Genomic DNA, 14,676 nt, shown 5'->3' with positions numbered 1-14,676 from the left:
GGGTAGAAGTACTAATCTAAAACATCTGTTAAAGATAAAAAAAAAACAACAACAACAGCTGGTCTCTTTAATTGCATGACCCCTACTCAGGTCATAGAAACACAAGAGTCACGTCGTTCTTGCTATCTGCCAGACTTTGCTATGTTTGTTCAGCTGATCTATAAATCCACAGGTATAATTTGTATCTGTGGTGGAACAACCATATCATCATAGACAGTTTCCAGGTCAAATTCATTAATCCTTTTCATTAATCCCTCCATCTTCTTTCACCCATCCTGAGACTAATGTTACCTATGAGGGAGGAACGGCAGTGCAGTGTGCTCTGCAGTGCGCTTTCTGATTGGTCCAGGATGAGACTGCATGGTGGCTAGGGGCGGAGTTTCGTTTAGACTCAAAAGGGGAGGGGGGGCCTGCAAGAGCCATTGCTGGTTCTTCAGACAAGCTGATTGCATCAATAAATTGAGCCACCAGCGAAAGAGGGACGGTGTTAATATTCAGATCACGGGACAGTGGCAGGAGCAGAAAGAGCCCTTTCATAATGGCAGTCCTGCTCGAGACCAGCAAAGATGAGAGACTGAGAAATTGAGACATGATTAGAAAGATAGCAGATGTGATATTATACTTCAGCTCAAGACCTGTTTGATTGTTTCTGCCTCTCTTTTCAAAAGCAGTTGTGCTAATTGCATTTCACATGCTGGGTTTTAGTGTAAAACTCCAGGGATTCTTATTAGATTGTTTACCTGTTCTCACATCACAAACGGTTTCGAATTGATATCGTTCCTGACTTGAAAACCTGACGTGTTTCTGAAGACCTGCAGTGGTATTTGTTTAGACAAGCGGTGCATACTGTTGCTCAAACATAGGGTTATTAATAAAACAAATACACTGCTGTTCAAAAGTTTGGGATCAGTAAGATTTTTTATGTTTTTTAGAGTCTCTTATGCTCATCAAGACTGTATTTATTTGATCAAAAATACAGAAAAAATGTGATATTATTGCAGTTTGTAATATTGGTTTCCTATTTTAATATACTTGAAAATATCATTTATTTTTGTGACGCAGCAATGAATTTTCATCAGCCATTACTCCAGTCTTCAGTGTCACACAATCCTTCAGAAATCATTCTAATGCTAATTTATTATTATTATTATTATTATTAATGTTTGAACCTGTTGCGCTGCTTGCTGTTTTTATGGAACCTGTGAAGTAAAAAACAACAGCATTTATTCAAAAAATAAATATTTTCTGACAATGTAAGTCTTTACTATCACTTATAAATTTAACACATCCTTGATGAATACAAGTATTAATTTCTTTATAAAAAAATAAAAATTTACTGACTCCAAACTTTTGAATAGTAGTGTATATTGTAACAAAATTTCTGTTACGAATAAACAAATGAAGTCTCTTATGCTCATCAAGGCTGTATTTATTTAAACAAAAATACATAAAAAAAACTGTAATATTGTGAAATATTCCAATTACTAATATTGGTTTCCTATTTTAATATACTTTAAAGTCTAATTTATTTCTGTGACGCAGCGCTGAATTTTCATCAGCCATTACTCTAGTCTTCAGTGTCACACAATCCTTCAGAAATCATTTGAATATGCTGATTTATTATTAATATCATCAGTGTTTAAAACAGTTGTGCTGCTTAATGTTTTTACAGAACCTGTGATAGTTTTATCTTTGATTCTTTGATAAATAAAAGTAAAAAACAGCATTTATTCAAAATAGAAATCTTTTCTAACAATGTAAGTCTTTACCATCACTTTTTATCCATTTAACACATCCTTGCTGAATAAAAATTTGAATTTCTTTAAAATTAACTGACCCCAAACTTTTGAATAGTAGTGTATATTAGGGGTGGAACGGTTCACAGAAGTCACGGTTCGGTTCGTACCTCGGTTCAGACGTCACGGTTCGGTATGATTTCGGTACAGTGGAGGGAAAAGCAAAACAAAAATGCAGAAGGCAATTAGATGTATTTCCACTCACATACCCAACAACAACCGCTGAACAACGGCAACACACAGTCCTCGTCTTTTCCACCACTCTCTCGCCTGTACTACTGTAACTGACTGGAAAAGCGAAGTTTTCCCAAACTTGCGATCTAAGGGGCCGTTCGCTTTCTTCCTGATCAACAAAGCGCTCGGGCGCTTGCGCTCCGGAAGCGTCTGCCGTTTCTAAGCAACCATCAGCTGCGCTCTAGCTCCAAGCCTATGCGTCTCCATGCATTGTTTCTTCTATTAGCGTCAAAATAATGGGGGCTTGACAAATCAAAGTTCAGGAAATCCCTGGACCACAATGATGGACCGTCGAGCTGACAAAAAATTGCAGAGTGCCAGAGAATGTAGACGGGCTCTGATAGAGCGCATACATAGGCGGAGCTCGGCTGCATCGACGCCAATCAGAGCTTCAGAGCTAAAGCGGGGCTAAATATTAGCTGTCCCTAAAGAACCCGCGTATCTAACAGTAGTTCCGCATTACATTAATTATTTTGCAGGCAAGTTTTTTTTTTATTTTCATACCGTGTATTCTCCGTTTAAATTCATGCACCGAACCGTGACCCCCGTACCGATTCGGTTCGAAACGAATACATGTACCGTTCCACCCCTAGTGTATATTGTAACACAATATTTCTATTTTGAATACAAACATTTTAATTATCAAAGACTATTCCCAAAAAATATTAAGCAGCACAAGTGTTTCCAACATAAATTAGCATATTAAAATGATTTCTGAAGAATTATGTGACACTAATGACTGGAGTAATGATGCTGAAAATTCAGCTTTGCTTCACAGGAATAAATTATACTTTAAAGTATATTAAAATAGATTTTAAATTGCATTATTACACGGCTCTCTGGAATGCTTGATTCTGATTGGTCAGTTGAGACATTTGCAGGTTCGTTCTTTTCAAATAATAACCGCTCCAAAGTAATAACGCATAGCCGGTACTACTTGTATGTTTAAAATCCCTCCGCGCCAACAAAGATTACCGTTTGGCGCCATCTTGTGACAAACACTGGACAACCACAATTAACAATGGAAAATTTCGACATTAATTATAACATGTATGGTAAAAACAAAACGTTTGAACAGTGGATAGATTCGGACGAATCAAATGACTCCCCAATTAAGACGAAAAAACAAACAACGACAAGACACAGAGAGCTTACTGAGACTGAACTTGACAAAAAAGAGCATGACAGCTACGAAGCCAACACACACAAAAAATACAGAATGGGCAATAAAACTTCTCAAAGACTGGCTAAAAGAGAAAAAAATGGAGACAGACTTCGACAAATATGAAGCAGAGGATCTTAAAGGGATGGTTCGGAGTAGAATTGACTTCATTGCTATGCACTCCGAAGCCCATGTAAATACCCCATCCGAAGTTTTTTTTACCTTAGTCGAACATTTATGGAGATATTAGAGTTTTTCGAATTGCTTGTTACAGGAGTGAATGGTACATGTAATGTATCCCGTAAATTGCACCACTAAACGTGCAAGTAATCTTACCAAACTTGTACAGTAGTGTAAATAGGTTATGTACTCACAAAACGCTGCATCAGAACATTTGTAAGTCCACCATGAGTGTTTTAAAAACACGTTTTACCCGAGAACTACTAGTGTCAGAAACTACAAGTCGACGTCACTTCCCTGGTTTGAAAAAAGCACGTAAAAGTCCTCCTACAAGTTGACATGCACACAGATGTAGTAGGGGACTTTTACGTGCTTTTTTCAAACCAGGGAAGTGACGTCGACGTGTCGCCATTTGTAGTTTTTGAGACTAGTAGGGATCGGCTAAAACATGTTTTTAAAACACTCATGGTGGACTTACAAATGTTCCGATGCAGCGTTTTGTGAGTACATAACCTATTTACACTACTGTACAAGTTTGGTAAGATTACTTGCACGTTTAGTGGTGCAATTTACGAGATACATCACATGTACCATTCACTCCTGTAACAAGCAATTCGAAAAACTCTAATATCTCCATAAATGTTTGACTAAGGTAAAAAAAACTTCGGATGGGGTATTTACATGGGCTTCGGAGTGCATAGCAATGAAGTCAATTCTACTCCGAACCATCCCTTTAATACGTATTATGATCATTTTATGCATCTGTTCAAAGTGCGAACGGTCAGACTTATTCAATAGCCAGCTATATGGCCATCAGGACGTACATCGTTTGAACGTTAGTCACGTGGTACTATATCGTTTCGCGAAAGGATAAAAATGTTAATTTAAAACAAATATGCCAATAAAATGTTTCAAATTCATATTCATGTCCAGTTTTTTTATGTGGCGAGTAGCCGTGTAATAAGCGGGATAATGTACAGGCAGCCTGTAGTTATCGCGAAATAAGCCCCTTCAGTGTGATACAAGATACAAGTCCTGATCACACTGTCGATAACTACCGGCTGCCTGTACATTATCCCTTACATAATATAACAAAATTACAGTATTTTTTTAAATAAATGCAACCTTGATGAGCATAAGAACCTTATTTAAAAGCATTAAAATCCCAAACTTTTGAACAGCAGTGCATGTAAAACACAAACTACAACACTGTTAAATTGAATTTTTAGCAAATAACAAAAATATGTACACTTCATACTGTACAGTTATAATATTGTAAAGGCTGAATTCACCAAAAAAACAATTTAAATAATGTTTTTTTTTAAATAACAAAAAATTTACAAATATATTTTTTATTTGCACAAAATTATATACAATTTTAATGTCAGCCATCATTTTTCAAAGGAATGCACCCTTTTTGCTGGCTTTGCATGGACAAGCACCACTCACTTTTGTTTTTTTTCCCTCATTCTTAACCTCCTATTGTCACCACTGTACATGTACTGTGAATGTCTCCAGCCCTGAAGGATTACCCAGTATGAGGCCTTTAATCATTCCTGTGTCTTTTTTGAAGGATTACCTGCTTTGGTGGTCGCTATCTCAATGGGATTTACGAAAGCAAAAGGATACGGGACACCTCAATAGTAAGACGACCTTTTTTTCCCCCTTCATTGTTCCTCATGTTTACCCAGAAAACTTAAGAGACCCCACACGTAACCCATGAAAATCTTTCCAATTAAAGCAGTAGCATGAAGTAATGAGTCAGAGCCAAGAGATTGCAGCCGTCCCACCTAGTTCTCCCGAGGATACCTAGATATAAACAGTGTTTTAAGATCTCTTTAGAGTTCTTGTTCCATACTAAAAGTCTCTCATGTAGAACCAAGGCATATGGCTCCAGATCCCCAGACACTCAAGGACGATACGACTGTGTACTGCCATGCCCCATTAAGTTGATGCCGGATGTTAAATTTTATGCAAGACTTGCTGATATTTGGGGGTTTTTGTGTTTGCAGCTGTTGGCTATCTCTGGAAGGTGGTCTTCTCTATGCATTTGTGGGACCTGCCGCGGCAGTGGTGCTGGTAATTTTACACTTTGAAATTTATTTACAGTCATTTACCAGACTTAACTACACACACCAGTGCTTTTATAATGTTTTATGTCATTTGCTGGAGTAGTCTGCCGTGCCAACATTAAAATAGAAAATTGCCTCACTCCATCGTGGTACGATTTGAAGATTGTGACCCCTGTCATTTATTTGCATCATTAAGCAGTTTGTTTCTAGACTGAATTAAGATGTATTCAGACTACCGTGCATCTACACAATACAAAACAATAGTTTTAGAACTATATTGCTGTACTTTTAAAGTCTAGCTTGAAGCTAGTTGTAAAATTCTTAAGAGTGTTGAAAAGCACTTTCATTTTTTAAATTCATAGTTGTATGGTAAATTCATTTTTATATTTTCGCAGTCTGATGAGATCAGGCCCTGACAGTGTTACTGTGTGGTTACAGGTTAACATGGTGATTGGTATTCTGGTGTTTAATAAACTGGTTTCGAGAGATGGGATCCTGGATAAGAAACTAAAACACAGAGCAGGGTAAGTGCCAATTAGCAACACCACACGAACACATACAGATGAAAAATGTCAGACTTGTAAGTTCTGTTCTCAAATCTATTTTCTGAGTTCACAAGATGCTCCAGTGTTCTGACACTTCATTAAAAATGTAAATATTTTCTACTAGTTCTGTTATCTACTGCCTCTGGTATCATTTGTTGTGAAGGAAACCTGTATCTTAGAAATTGGAAGTTAGTTTGCCGATTGATTCTAAAATGTCTTTTAGCAAATCAGATTGTAATGTTGTTGACAATTCGGACAGCTTGCATAAAACTTGCTGCTGCTTTCTGTTATCCTGTCAATTAGCAAGATAGCGAAGGTGAAGAAATTACCTAAGTTTGTGATCAATTGATATTGAAAATTGATATTTTACCAATTCTGACTTTATTACATGCAGTTGTTAAAGTTTTTAAGTCAGAATTGTGTGATATAAAAATAAAATTTCCTGTCAAAATTGGACTGTCTATTGTGAGTTTATATCTCACATTTCTGAGAAAAGTGAATTGCATGAAAAAAGTCAGAATTGCGATGTATAAATTCAGAATTACATGAAATATCTTAGAATTGCAAGAAAAAAGTCAGAATTGCAAAATATAAACTTGCATTTGCAAGAAAAATGTCAGAATGTTGAGTTTATGACTCGCATTTCAGATTTTCTAGTTTGCAATTGTGAGTTTATATCATGCAATTTTAAGAAAAAAGTTAGAAATTTGTGAAAAAAGTCAGAATTGCGAGATATTAACTTGCAGTTGCAAGAAAAAAAGTTGAAATTGTGAGTTTATATCGCGCAATTTTGAGAAAAAAAGTCAAATTCGAGTTTGTATCATGCAATTCTAAGAAAAAAAAGTTGTAATAACCTTTAAAAAAAATTATTTTGTGGTAAAAACAGGCTTCCATACAAAAGTGCTGGTAACTATATTTATAATTTTAGAAAAAAAGCTGTTCTTTAAAAAAAAAAAATCCCAGAATCACAGAACACTTGAAAAAACATTAAGCTGCATAACTGTTTTCAACAATAACTGCGATGTTTCTTAAACGATAATTTCCCATTCCAAAAATAAATTCTATTTTTAACACATTAAAATAGAAAACATTTTTATGTATTTCTCCTATATAACAGTAATTAATATTTCAAAATAGTGCGGTTTTACGTTTTTTATCAAATAAATTCAGCCTTGGTGAGCATAAGAGACTTCTTACAAATCCGACACTTTTGAGCTAAAAGTAAAACGTAATGCAAATAAAAACCTTTTCACCATAACCACTCCTTTGCCCAATATTTGTGTGTGCTACATATATTTTATGCTTAGTAAAAGTTAGAGTATTGAGTTTTCTTAGCAACATGCTAACACTAAACCATATTGGATCAACTGTGAGTCACACTAAGCTGCTTTAAAAGATAGCTGCCTATGTTGACAGTAGGCAGTGGACCTCATTAGGTTTGCAAACAGAGCTAAAGTGTCATCTGAGTCGGAAAAAACTGCAAAAACAGGTAGCCTTGCCTCAAATTCACACCATTAGTTCAGCCGATAGAGATATTTCCAGCCCAGTCCAGCTGCTCAGTCAAACAGATTACAACTGCTAAAGGTGCAGCAATTACACACTTCATCTTTGATGATGTCCACAAAGGGCCGTATCTCCCAAAAAAAAAAAAAAAAACATCCACCACCTCTGCTTTGGTACAATCAGACCTCCATGTAAACACATTCCCTTTGTGTTGTCTGGTTATTTGGCTGTTCTGCAGGCAGATGAGCGAGCCCCATACAGGATTAACTTTAAAATGTGCCAAATGTGGCGTCGTCTCAACTACTGCTTTATCAGCAACAACGGCCAGCAACGCCATGTAAGTGCCCACCGATGCCTCAGCAAATCGATTATGCTGATTAAGCTGTATGCAAGAGTGTGCGTGTGACTTTATGTGTGTGTGTCCTTCCCGTTGCCTCGGGGAAGGAGATTTGTGGAGGTGTTAAATGAACAGCTGGCTCTTGTTCTTTGTCTGTAATATGTCGACACACTCTATTGGAACAATGCATTGGGTTGTTGTGTGCTTCTGGACTCATTTATGTGCCGGTGGCAATTTAGGACAATTTGGGCATGTGCATGCTTTCATCTGGAATGAAACTGGCAAAGTATGTCTCATCTCATCATTGGCGTATCTGTTCTGTAGAGCTCAACATCTCCATGATTTTAGAGAAAGTGATATTTTACAATAGCATATAAACCTTTATAGACAAACCATGGGATCTGAAGTTTTATAAATGCATTGTAGCCTTGTATTAACGTGATAGTTCACCCAAAAATGAAGATTCTGTCATTAGTTACTCACCCTCATGTCAAAGATATTTTTGATGCAAGCCGAGAGCTTTCTGACCCTCCATACACAGCCACACAACTGAAATGTTCAAGGCCCAGAAAGGTAGTAAGGACATTTTGTGAACAGTAAGGACATGTTCTGAACAGTTCAAATACAGCTGTTCTTTAGAAAAATCCTTCAGGTCCTATAAATTCTGTGTATTTGAACCCTTTCCAACTATGACTGTGTAACTGAGGGACTCATACGTAACTATTACAGAAGGTTCAAATGCTCACTGATGCTTTAGAAGGAAAAATCATGCATTTGAAGATCAGGGTAAATTGTATTTATTTTGTCTTCTGGGAAATATGCAAGTACAGTCGTGGACAAAAGTTTTGAGAATTACATCAATATTGGAAATGGGAAAAGTTGCTGCTTAAGTTTTTATAATAGCAATTTGCATATACTCCAGAACGTTATGACGAGTGATCAGATGAATTGCATAATCCTTCTTTGCCATGAAAATTAACTTAATCCCGAAAAAAACTTTCCACTGCATTTCATTGCCGTCATTAAAGGACCTGCTGAGATCATTTCAGTAATCGTCTTGTTAACTCAGGTGAGAATGTTGATGAGCACAAGGCTGGAGATCATTATGTCAGGCTGATTGGGTTAGAATGGCAGACTTGACATGTTAAAAGGAGGGTGATGCTTGAAATCATTGTTCTTCCATTGTTAACCATGGTGACCTGCAAAGAAACGCATGCAGCCATCATTGCGTTGCATAAAAATGGCTTCACAGGCAAGGATATTGTGGCTACTAAGATTGCACCTAAATCAACAATTTATAGGATCATCTTCAAGGAAAGAGGTTCAATTCTTGTTAAGAAGGCTTCAGGGCGTCCAAGAAATTCTAGCAAGCGCCAGGATCGTCTCCTAAAGAGGATTCAGCTGCGGGATCGGAGTGCCACCAGTGCAGAGCTTACTCAGGAATGGCAGCAGGCAGGTGTGAGCGCATCTGCACGCACAGTGAGGCCAAGACTTTTGGAAGATGGCCTGGTGTCAAGAAGGGCAGCAAAGAAGCCACTTCTCTCCAACAAAAACATCAGGGACAGATTGATCTTCTGCACAAAGTATAGCAAATGGACTGCTGAGGACTGGGGCAAAGTCATATTCTCCGATGAAGCCTCTTTCTGATTGTTTGGGGCATCTGGAAAAAGGCTTGTCCGGAGAAGAAAAGGTGAGCGCTACCATCAGTCCTGTGTCATGCCAACAGTAAAGCATCCTGAGACCATTCATGTGTGGGGTTGCTTCTCATCCAAGGGAGTGGGCTCACTCACAATTTTGCCCAAAAACACAGCCATGAATAAAGAATGGTACCAAAACACCCTCCAACAGCAACTTCTTCCAACAATCCAACAACAGTTTGGTGAAGAACAATGCATTTTCCAGCACGATGGAGCACCGCGCCGTAAGGCAAAAGTGATAACTAAGTGGCTCGGGGACCAAAACGTTGAAATTTTCGGTCCATGGCCTGGAAACTCCCCAGATCTTAATCCCATTGAGAACTTGTGGTCAATCCTCAAGAGGTGGGTGGACAAACAAAAACCCACTAATTCTGACAAACTCCAAGAAGTGATTATGAAAGAATGGGTTGCTATCAGTCAGGATTTGGCCCAGAAGTTGATTGAGAGCATGCCCAGTCGAATTGCAGAGGTCCTGAAAAAGAAGGGCCAACACTGCAAATACTGACTCTTTGCATAAACGTCATGTAATTGTCGATAAAAGCCTTTGAAATGTATGAAGTGCTTGTAATTATACTTCAGTACATCACAGAAACAACTGAAACAAAGATCTAAAAGCAGTTTAGCAGCAAACTTTGTGAAAACTAATATTTGTGTCATTCTCAAAACTTTTGGCCACGACTGTATCTACTTTAGCCTCTAAATAAAGGGCAGTAATAAATAATAAAAAAAAAGATATTTAGGCAAAATAAGAAAAATGTACACCTCCATTCCGTTTTCAACGCCGGCTCTTAATGCATAGTTTTGTTTTTTGTTTTTTCTCTGAAGCATCAGTGAGCGTTTGAACCTTCTGTAATAGTTGCATATGAGTCCCTCAGTTGTCCTCAGTGTGAAAAGATGGATATCAAAACCATAGGCATTGTTGGAAAGGGTTCCAATACACAACAATTCTGGAAAATAACAAATAATTTGTGGGACCTTAATTTTTTTTTTTGAAGAACAGCAGGCAGTTTTACGGTTCAGGATAAATTCAACTAATATTTTCTCTTGTGGACTATATGTACACATCTTTTATGTGAAATATCTTATTCAGGTCAGTAGTTAATAAACAATAACATGCATTTTGTATAATCCCACTTATTTTGGTAAAATAGTTAACAATTTGCTCGGGCATCCGGTGTAAAACATGTGCCAAATCAGCTGTGCGGATCACTCCGCTGTGGTGACCCCTTGATTAGAAGGGAGTAAGCCGAGAGAGAAAGAAGAAGAATTAATAATTTGCTCATTCTGAAAGGGGGATGTAAACTTTTAACCTCAACTAGCTTCACTAAATTAAGGTAGAACCACTGATGTCACATGGACTGTATTAATGATTTTCTTACTACCTTTCTGGGCCTTGAACGTGACTGTTGCATTGTTGTCTATACAGAGCCAGAAAGCTCTCGAAAATTATTCAAAAATCCTAATTTGTGTTCCGAAGATGAACAAAGCTCTTATGGGTTTGTAACAACATGAGGGTAAATAATTACTGACAGATTTTTGATTTTTGGGTGAACTATCCCTTTAAGCATTATATTATTAAAACTAAATTTGAAGTAGTAGTAGTAGTAGTAGTAGTGTACATACAACCATATTGTATAGTACTTGTTGTCAATGACTAGTCAAGAGTAATTCATAATGTTTCATGAAATGAGTAATTCGTTCCTTCATAACTAATTTAATTGTCTTTTGTCTTTTTCAAATTTTAATGGACTTTTTTTGTTATTCAAATCAAAGCCTGTAGTGTTATGATTCATCTCAGAGCTGGTTAGTTTGTTCAAGGCTTAGAGCTTTTCATTAAAGTGTTTGTTTTTTAATGCCTGTGGAGAAAATGAATGGGTAAAAAATGCTTTTGGGAGCACGGCCAAAAATGCGTCTTTTTTTGTTGTTAATTCTATCTCTCTCTTTCTGTCTCAGGGCCTCCCTGTGGAGTTCCTGTGTCGTCCTTCCTCTATTAGCTCTCACCTGGATGTCTGCGGTGCTGGCCATGACGGACAAACGCTCAATTTTATTCCAGATCCTCTTCGCGGTCTTTGACTCCCTGCAAGGCTTTGTCATAGTCATGGTCCACTGTATCCTAAGAAGAGAGGTAGGGCTGGAACCATTATAATCCGTTACTTTTCCATCAGCAATTCAACACTGTCTTTAATTTCTTCAGAGGCTTAGTTTATTTTATTTCTTATCCAGGGAGAAATATAAATATTCCGTCATCATTTACTCACCATCATGTTGTTCCAAACTTTCTTGCTTCTGTGAAACAAAAAAGAAGATATTTTTATTATACATTTAAAGCACTTTCAGAAGAGCCGAACGAGTCGGAACTCACCCTTGAAATCTGTCTGACTGATCCTCAAATGAATCCCTTTTGATCTCTGATGATCCCTCTTCTTCTGAAATAACTTCCTGTTGGACTGACAACACCAAGCCCTCTTATTTTTTTAATCTGTCATTTAGAAATCACATCCACTGGTACCCATTCTGGTACATAACAGCCACTTTCCAAGACCAATTAAATCCTGATGAATAAAATCAAATCCCTGCATGTTTTTTCCTCGTTTAACATCTTGTTTCACAGAAGTTGGTTGCGAATGTTGCCTTTAAATAGTTGGATGTCCTTTTACCCCCTACCCGAAACAATCTGGCAATTTCAGTGAGCGTAAAAACAAAGGATAAAAAGCATTTGTTGCTACATTTGTTTAGTTGGCAGGCTTGTTAATTTTTATACACTTTTTTTGGAAAGTAGTTTACTGAATACTTTTCAGCAAAGACGCATTAAATTAATCAAAAGTGACAGTGAAGACATTTATAATGTTACAAAATATTTTATTTCAAATAAATGTTCTTTTGCTAATTAATTGTTAAAATATTAAGCAGCACAACTGTTTTCAACATTGACAGTAATAAGAAATGTTTGTTGAGAAGGAAATCAGCATATTATAATAATTTCTGTAGGATCATGTGACACTAAAGACTTTATTAAAGTTTTATTCAACAGCTATGAAGCTGAAAATTCAGCTTTGAAATCACAAGAATAACTTGCATCTAAAAATATATTAAAATATATAAATTTTTTTAATTCAAAACATATTTCACAATATTTGTTTTAGCACTGTATTTTTGATCAAATGTGACCCTGGACCACAAAACCAGTCATAAGGGTATCTTTTTTTTTTTCTTCTTTTAATTAGGCTGAAAAGAAATAAGCTTTCCATTAATGTATTATTAGATATTAGTACAATATTTGGCCAGGATACAACTATTTGAAAATCTGGAATCTGAAGGTGCAAAAAAAAAAAAATGCCTTTAAAATTGTCCAAATTAAATTCTTAGCAGTGCATATTACTAATCAAAAATTAAGTTTTGATATATTTACGGTAGGAAATTTACAAAATATTTTCATTGAACATGATTTTTACTTAATATCCTAATGATTTTTGGCATGAAAGAAACCCATGCAATGTGTTGTTGTCTATTGCTACAAATATACCTGTGCTACTTATAACTAGTTTTGTGGTCCAGGGTCACAAATAAATCAAGTCTTGGTGCGATTTTCAACCCCAAACTTTCAAATTCCAAAGCACTGTGCTCTCCTGAAATGTTTTGTACAATAGCATATGTTATTTCTGAGTGACTAAAATGATGGTTCATAGGTTCAAGATGCCTTCAGATGTCGCCTGAGAAACTGTCAAGACCCCATCAGCGCAGATGCGACTGGTACATTTCCCAACGGGCATGCACAGATCATGGTAAGACACTCGCCTCCTGGGACTGCAGTATTCTTATGCTGTACAGTCCCAAACTCAGCTGTATATTTTTGTCTTCTGGCATCTGCGCTGTGACTTCTCACAGTCCTCTTCATTTAATGGAATGCTGTCTTCTAGTATGAATCTTGGTTATACAGTGTTATTGCTTATATAGTTATGCTTAATTAATAACAGCAAATCTTTTATCCACGTCCTTTGGCTTTCCTCTAGCCTTGGCCTTTCTCAGATGGGACCCATTTGTCATATTTCACACCGGTCTCTCTCATCCTTCACTGGCTTGAGGGAGTAATTGCTGTTAAAATGGTTCCGGAGATGTGTGACCCGCGCAGAACCACTGGCACATAATGATCACAGTTCTCATTTATGTTTTGATTTAAAGTTTCTTTACTAGAAGCATTTCACTATAATGAGGCCTCCAATGCGCAGGCTGTCTTTGATTCGCCACTGTTGATGGCTCCTCTATTGTGATACCTGAATAATCCGATTCTATTTATAAGCCGTTTCAACAGATGACTGTTTTCTCTGTGGGACGTGGTTAGACTGCAGACACAAGCCAGCCAAATCATACAATTTGGGAAGAATCCCATGATGTCGTAGATATGTTAGACTTTATTATACCATTGATGTATTATTCTGACTTTACATAGCCAATCAGAAAGGAAAATGCTTTTTGCAGTCTACGACTTTTAAAGTTAAAATAAAGCTTCAGCTTTTATGTTTTAGTTCTAAATCAAACTTCCCTTGCATGTCTAAGTTTCACTTTTTTTTTTTTTCACAGACGGATTTTGAGAAAGACGTGGACATCGCATGTCGATCAGGTAAGAAACAGATGGTGCACTATTAATGTGTTTCCTAATTACTTCTCCTCTCCTGGGCCAAAACGGCCCGAGAGAATAAACATCCGGGTTGCACATTAGAATCATAAGAGTCCCAGTGGCACCGGGCTAATCATCCATCAGGATTCATACTAGTGCTGTCAATCAATTTATTAAAAATTAACTAATTAATCACACATTTTTTTTCTGAAATGAGTTTTTAAATATACTTCTATATTGCAATAAGCTTACATTCAATCTTCAATAATGTAGAAACAACATAAACAATGTTTATTTTTAATATTTAATTTTTTATGACTGAAGGTGAGTAACACTGATATCAATATTAACGATGTCTCTAGGAAATTCGTTTTTTCTTTATTTGACCATTGACTATAGCCATTCAATATTAGACTTATATAATTATTATTAGACTTATATAATAAATATATTAGACTTAATAACTTCTAATTTAAAGGAGTAGTTCACTTCCAAAACAAAAATTACAGATAATGTACTCACCCCCTTGTCATCC

At 36.6% G+C, this 14,676-nt stretch overlaps 1 protein-coding gene across 2 annotated transcripts in view; it reads left to right on the top strand.

Annotated features, from left to right (window-relative positions):
- adgrb3 (adhesion G protein-coupled receptor B3) overlaps positions 1–14,676 on the top strand; it is a 54,632-nt gene that overhangs the window by 24,934 nt on the left and 15,022 nt on the right. For both annotated transcript variants that reach the window (XM_073833734.1, XM_073833733.1), the window contains exons 6-12: positions 4,946–5,015; positions 5,385–5,451; positions 5,883–5,968; positions 7,731–7,829; positions 11,480–11,651; positions 13,213–13,308; positions 14,105–14,144. In XM_073833734.1, coding sequence (XP_073689835.1) covers positions 4,946–5,015; positions 5,385–5,451; positions 5,883–5,968; positions 7,731–7,829; positions 11,480–11,651; positions 13,213–13,308; positions 14,105–14,144 — 630 coding nt within the window. The remainder of the gene's footprint in view (positions 1–4,945; positions 5,016–5,384; positions 5,452–5,882; positions 5,969–7,730; positions 7,830–11,479; positions 11,652–13,212; positions 13,309–14,104; positions 14,145–14,676) is intronic.

Source organism: Garra rufa, chromosome 2 (assembly GCF_049309525.1).
Source record: "Garra rufa chromosome 2, GarRuf1.0, whole genome shotgun sequence".
NCBI classification, from domain to species: domain Eukaryota; kingdom Metazoa; phylum Chordata; class Actinopteri; order Cypriniformes; family Cyprinidae; genus Garra; species Garra rufa.
Note: the sequence above shows the minus strand (reverse complement) of the source record. Positions and strands in the feature narration are given on the sequence as shown.